Source organism: Lontra canadensis, unplaced genomic scaffold, assembly GCF_010015895.1.
Source record: "Lontra canadensis isolate GAN:19392208 unplaced genomic scaffold, GSC_riverotter_1.0 scaffold55, whole genome shotgun sequence".
NCBI lineage: Eukaryota > Metazoa > Chordata > Mammalia > Carnivora > Mustelidae > Lontra > Lontra canadensis.
In genome coordinates this window covers 12,493,118-12,499,117 of record NW_022631049.1, presented here as the reverse complement: position 1 = coordinate 12,499,117, position 6,000 = coordinate 12,493,118, and the positions used below count along the sequence as shown (strand labels likewise).

General features: G+C 55.3%; 1 protein-coding gene across 3 annotated transcripts in view; it reads left to right on the top strand.

Moving 5' to 3' along the window:
• Positions 1-538: 538 nt before the first annotated feature.
• Positions 539-6,000, top strand: part of SAMD4A (sterile alpha motif domain containing 4A) — a 203,687-nt gene continuing 198,225 nt past the window's right edge. For 2 of the 3 annotated variants that reach the window (XM_032875344.1, XM_032875342.1), the window contains exons 1-2: positions 539-734; positions 2,054-2,673. In XM_032875344.1, coding sequence (XP_032731235.1) covers positions 2,478-2,673 — 196 coding nt within the window. In that variant the 5' untranslated portion in view covers positions 539-734; positions 2,054-2,477. Of the gene's footprint in view, positions 735-2,011; positions 2,674-6,000 lie in introns of those variants that run through there. The other variant, XM_032875343.1, reaches the window with a different exon arrangement.

The following is a 6,000-nucleotide window of genomic DNA, read 5'->3' as shown; positions in this document are numbered from 1 at the left end:
CGGCAGTGACCCCAGCTCTAAACCACCCGCCGGCCAAACCGATCTGCTACCCCCGGGCCCCAATGGGACCCAGGGGTCACCGGAGTCGGCGAACCACATTCCCAAGGACGAGCAGCCGGTGGCAGCACCGCCCCCTCTCAAGTGCCCTTCGGGTCCTCTATGGCCAGCACGCCCGCGGCTCTAGGGCCCTGACCTCTCCAGAACTCGCTGGCGGCCAGGGGAGGAATTCACTCGGACCCCTCCCCTTCTCCAAACTTCTTCCCTCCGCGGGGCGGTTCTTCCAACCTGACCCCTCTGCGCCATCCGGCTCCTCCCTCTCTGCTCCCCTCCCCTTTTCTGGTCCCCACTTAGGAATCCGCCCCCCCCACCCCCGTCGCCGGCCGGGTCCGGGGATCCTCCCCCCGACTCCCCCCCGCGTGCCGCCGCCGCCGCCTGGGTTCCTCTCCCCCCTCTCGGGCGCTCCCTGCCAAGCCCATGATGTAATGGTGTATGTTAATCAGTAGCATGTGGGGAGCTCCGGCTCCGGCGGCTCAGTCCTCCGCGAGCCGACACTGGAGGCAGCAGCAGCGGCGGCGGCGGCGGCCCGGACCCGCAGCGCCGCACTCTCTCAGCGCCGCCCGCCCCGACGGCATGGCCCGCGGCCCGCGCTCCGGGCGCCCGCAACCTCTCTGAGAGCCGCCGCGGCCCCCGACCCACGAGTGGGGTCCCGAGCCGCCGGGATGAACCGCGCCGAGGTGAGCGCCCCCACCCTTCCGACCCCGGGAGGGGATCTGCCGGCCACTGGGTCCCCTTCCCGAGAGACCTCCCCCTCTGCTCGAGAACTTCTGGGAGGCGGGAAGAGGGATGCTGGCCCCTCGAGGGCTGAGGCGCTGGGCTCCTCTCTCCGCCGCTGGCGGCCACCCGGACAGGGATAAGAGTGGGGGAGCCCCCCGAAGCTGAACTTTCTTCTTTGCGGTCGTTGGGGGGCGTGTGCGGGCGGCGTGGAGCTGCAGTCTCCGCGGAGCCGCCCAGCCCGCCGGGGGAAACAGTGTTTCGGACTCAGGCGGTCTCCGCGCTTGGTGCGCGCCCGGGGCCGTGCAGTCTTCGGCCTGGGAAGCGCGGGCGAGGCGCTGGGACGGCGGGACCCGCCCGTAGGCGGTGGCAGTCAGGGCTGAATGCCTAAAGCGCACAGGCTCGTACACACAAACGCACACGCACGCACGCATCTGATCGCTCTGGGCAAAGCAGGCCCTCGGAGACCTCCCGGATGGGCTGGAGCGGCGCGGCGCGGCGCGGGGGAGCCGGGGCTCCGGCTGCGCCTCCCCCCGCTGGGCTCCGAGCTTTGGGTGGGGAGTTTATTTTTGTCTCGAGCTGCTGCCGCGGCTGCTCACGGCCTAAATCCAGAGGGGCGCCTGGCGGTGGAGATGCTGGCTGTTGCTGTAGATGGAGCTGCAGCCGCTCGGTTGCTTCTCCGGGAGGTGGAGGAGGAGGAGAAGAAGAGGAGGAGGTGGTAGAGGAGGAGGTAGAGAAGAAGGAGGAGGAGGTAGAGAAAGAGGAGGGGGAGGTAGAGGAGGAGGAGGGGGAGGTAAAGGAGGAGGAGGAAGAGGAGGAGGTAGAGAAGGAGAAGGAGGAGGTAGAGGAGGAGGAGGAGGAGGAAGGAACTCGGGCTGCTGCTCCCTCCGCCTCTGTTTTGCATTAGCCCCCACCCCCACCCCCGCGCCCCTTCGCAGCCGCATTGCAAGTTTTCCGCGGGAGGATCTGTTGCTGGTGCTGGCGTTTGTAGGCTCAGCCCTCGAGGCCACCCCGGGTGGGGTGTGTGGGGAGCACCAGCCGTTGGCGGCGGCAGCAACAGGAAGCCGTGGGGTCTCCTCACGCACCTGGGAAGGAGCCTTCTGGCCATTCCCAGAACGGGAATAGCTCCTTTCGCGCATCCGGGTGCGGAGGGGGGCTGCCGGAATTTGGGGGGACCGGCCCCCCGCGGGGCGCCCCCCCCCCCGCCCCTTCTGATGCACTCGTTTCCCCGGCGCGCTCTCTCCCTGGCCGAGGTCTCACTGCAGCCTTTCTCTCCTTCCAGTGGTGATCGCCGCTCGGGAATGCGGGTGTGAAGAGTCCGAGCAGCCGCCCAGCGGGAAAGAGACCCCGGGACGCCGGAAATCACCATCCCGAAGCTGCGAGAAGGGGGGGAAAGAGAGCATTCTTTCAGTTTGTGTGCCTTGTGGGGAATTTTTTTAATCGCTATTTTTTTAAAAAGAAACATTTCCGTGCTACTGTCTGTCATCATCTCTGGGGAAATCAGCCAGAACCACCGGAACGTAACCAAAACCAGACGACAGAGGCAGGAGCCGAGGCCGTACCTGCAGCGTCCGGACACCAGAGCCACCTTGGAACCGGAACGCGTCTCCGGCGGCCACGGGGCTGCGGCTCCGCCAAACTTTGGGGCGGGCGGGGCGGGCTGGGGCGCCGAGGGGGCTTCGTAGACCGAGGGCCGCCCCCTAACCATGATGTTTCGCGACCAGGTCGGGGTGCTGGCGGGCTGGTTTAAGGGCTGGAACGAGTGCGAACAGACTGTTGCGCTGCTGTCGCTGCTTAAGCGCGTGAGCCAGACCCAGGCCCGCTTCCTTCAGCTCTGCCTGGAGCACTCGCTGGCCGACTGCGCCGAGCTGCACGTCCTCGAAGGGGAGGCCAACAGCCCCGGTAAGTGCGCAGCCACGGCTGTCCCGCCTGTTACCCCCCCCCCCCCCTCCTCCCCCCCCCCCCTCCTGCTTCCCAGCCTCCGGCCCGGGCCCGGTCCCCGCCCGCCTCCCAGCGGGTACACGGAGGGCGCGAGCCGGGGCCCTTGGCATCTCAGCACCACCCCCGCCCCCACCCCGTCCCTGCCGCCCACTTACCTCCGCTGGCCGCTTTGGTTTTTTGCCCACTGTCAACTCCTTCAGCCCATTCCGTGTGGTAGCCACGGTAGCATGAATGATTGATTTTTCTCTCATGCAGTTTCCTGGGAAATAAGTAAGTCAGGTCACGTAGAGTCTGGATTTTCTGGGCTTTTTTTTTTTTCTTTTTCCCCCTTCTTCTTCTTCTCCTTCTGGGCAACGTGGCTCTCTGTATTTCAGCAACACATGAAGAAGCCGGACTGCCCTTCAGAGAGCCGAGCTTTGATTAGGCTGTATGAGGAATACATGGACATTCAATTTTATCATTCGTTTCCCCCCATGGTTATTCCAGTTTTAGAGCTCTGTCTTCAGACTCAGACGCAGGTGACGCTACAGACTAAAATGATATTTGCAGGTTGTATTCTATGGGGTTATACTGACCAATCACGACCTTATCGTGTTGATTATGGATCTTGTAGAAGGGATCTTATGTAAAGGGTCTCCACGGAGAGAAGGCGTGAATCGGGGTCTGTCATGCTCTTTGTCGGAAAACTTTGCTGAATATAACAATTGTTTCACACTTGGCTAGTATTTACAGACATCTAAACTAGTATAGAAAGTGAATATACTGGGAACCTGCTGCAGTTTTCTATTTGCTAGTATGGGTGGTGACAGACTGAAATTATATCTTGGGGTGGGGAAGTGGGGGTAAGGATGGGGGATGGGGGAATGGTCTGTTGGTCGGATAATTTTGGATAGGGCAAATTCTTTAGTTCATGCTGCAGCAGGAGGGTGAACAGAGCCCCCAGTGTTTACGCAGAGGAAAGAATGCAGGGTCCTCTTCCAGCTGTTCCATGTTAAAGCCGCCAGTCTGCAAGACTCAGCAGAGGTCTGGGCTGCCTTTGGATGACAAGGTCCAGTCCAGGGCAGCAGGGCCTGGGAGACACCAGAGTGAGTGAGTGTGCTGTCTGGGCAGCAAGAGGAGAGCTGGCCTTCTCCTCACTCCTCCTCCCTGGTGTGGTGCTCATGAGGCTGAAAACCCTTGGATGGGATGTTTCCATATATAGAATCATAGGCTGGAAGTGAGCCGGGAAATCCTCACAGCCCTTTTCTTAACCAGACAGGACTGGACCCAGAGGTCCCTGTGCTGCCATGTGTGAAAGGCCACATGAGAGAGATCACACAGGCCCCACTGGGATTTAGCCAGAGCCCAGACAGCCCACCCCCTTACAGGGGTGGCAGTGGGGGGGGGACCCTTTCTGTTCAGTTCCACATTTATAAATAGCTGAAGGGCCAGCCTCCTTCATAAGGGTGTGGAAGCATAACTAGGAAAACCGATGATCTACTCTCTTGACTTCTGTCCTTGATATGACAGGGTGGCCTGGTTCAGCAGCTCAATTTTGTTTTCTCAGGTTTGACAAACAAGGTTATGTAAACTTTCGGGTGTTAGAGAATGCAGGGGATTTCAGTATAGCCATCGACGTCCAATGCTTGACTTTACCGCTTGTAGGGACTATTTCAAAGAATGGTAATGAATCTTTAGGTGACTCAAATGTTAGAGCAACATTTTTACCCTTCGAGTTAAAGGAGACTATTTTCCCCCACGTAGCAGCAGTTCAGTAAGTGAAAACATTCAATGTGTGGGGCAAAAAGAAGTTGCTTGCTTTAAAAACCTTGCCATTGAATAAACCAAGAGAAAAATGAATTTCTCTGAGTTTTTAAAAGTCACTTGGTAATTCCCTCCCCCCGCCCCGCCCCAAATTTTATTTCACTACACTTACCTGTTCATGTTGCCAAATGCCATAGGGATACCAAATCTAGAGCCATTATGTAAGACAGGGACCCTTTTCCAGTTTCTGAATTAATCATTCCACCTGATTTTGCTTCCTTGGAAAACTTCACACTTGCTTTGTTGTATGGCCAGGACAGAAATTCATTAGTAAGGGTGTGTGTTGAGTCGATTTACTTCTCTAGGAGGATCATAAAGAACATCAAGCTTTGTCGTTATCCATCCATGTCTGGAGTATGACTCTCTTATGTACCTGGAACCTAGCCAAGAGCCAGGAAAGGGGCAAAAATTCCCACACGGCAATCATAATAGAGGGCAGAAATTATGGGAGAATATTTCAAACCCTTTCTCAGAACATACTTACACTTGTTTTAGACAACAGTCCTAACAATTTTTTTAATGTGAAAAATTAATCCATGGTCTATTAGGGGTAGCACCTTTAGAATGGGATGAGGGGCTGCTGTCACCAGCAGTGCAAGGTGACCCTAGACAGGTTGGCCACCGGGAAAGTGATAGAAGCATTCTTACTTTCGACACAAGAATTGGGAGCAGAAGCCCTCAGGTTTGGATATGTGAGGATAGAAACGCTCAATTGATCTTGTAGGCATTACTCTGTAATAATGTAAATCAATAATTACTATTTAGCATGAATGAGCGTGAACTACCAAAAAGGGTACGCTTTCAAGTGCAGTCTTTGAGAAGAGAGGGAGATATGCCATAAACTTTGAAAATATTGACACTCAAGATAATTAACCTCCAAGGCAGTTTTGGTGTGTAAAGCTCTTACCCATTCAGAAAACTAGGCTGTGTAGAATGACTCATTCATTGGCTGGCTGGGGTTTCCTATACCAAAATCATCATGTATCACTTACTGTACTTTGTGATCATCAATTAAAAAGCATATATGTCTTTTGGATTTGAGAGATTTTAAACCTTGCTGAATGGGAACCAAATTCCTATCTAAGGTATGATCTCAGTATAATAAAAAATTTAATTAGTCATAGTATGAACTTGGCTCTGTTTTCTCCAGGACTGACTTTAAATAGAGAGAATTTTTCACGTTAAGCATGGCTTGTTTGAGATCTGTGGGATGTATTTTGATACTAACTTTTTAGTCTCTTAAATTTAGCACTTATTGAGAATTTAGGGGTTCACTGGTTTATCCTTTGCCTTGGGTTCATGGTCATGTGAGATCCAAAAAATGGTTGAATCCATCCCTGTGGGCCTGTGTGTGTGTGTGTGTTTCCCCTCTAGATTTACCAATGGGTATTGCTAATGGTCACCTTCCTAAGTAGAGGCTGGATTCCAGAACCCTGAAATTGTAGATTTTAGTGCACTTTGATCACCAACCCAGATTAACCATGA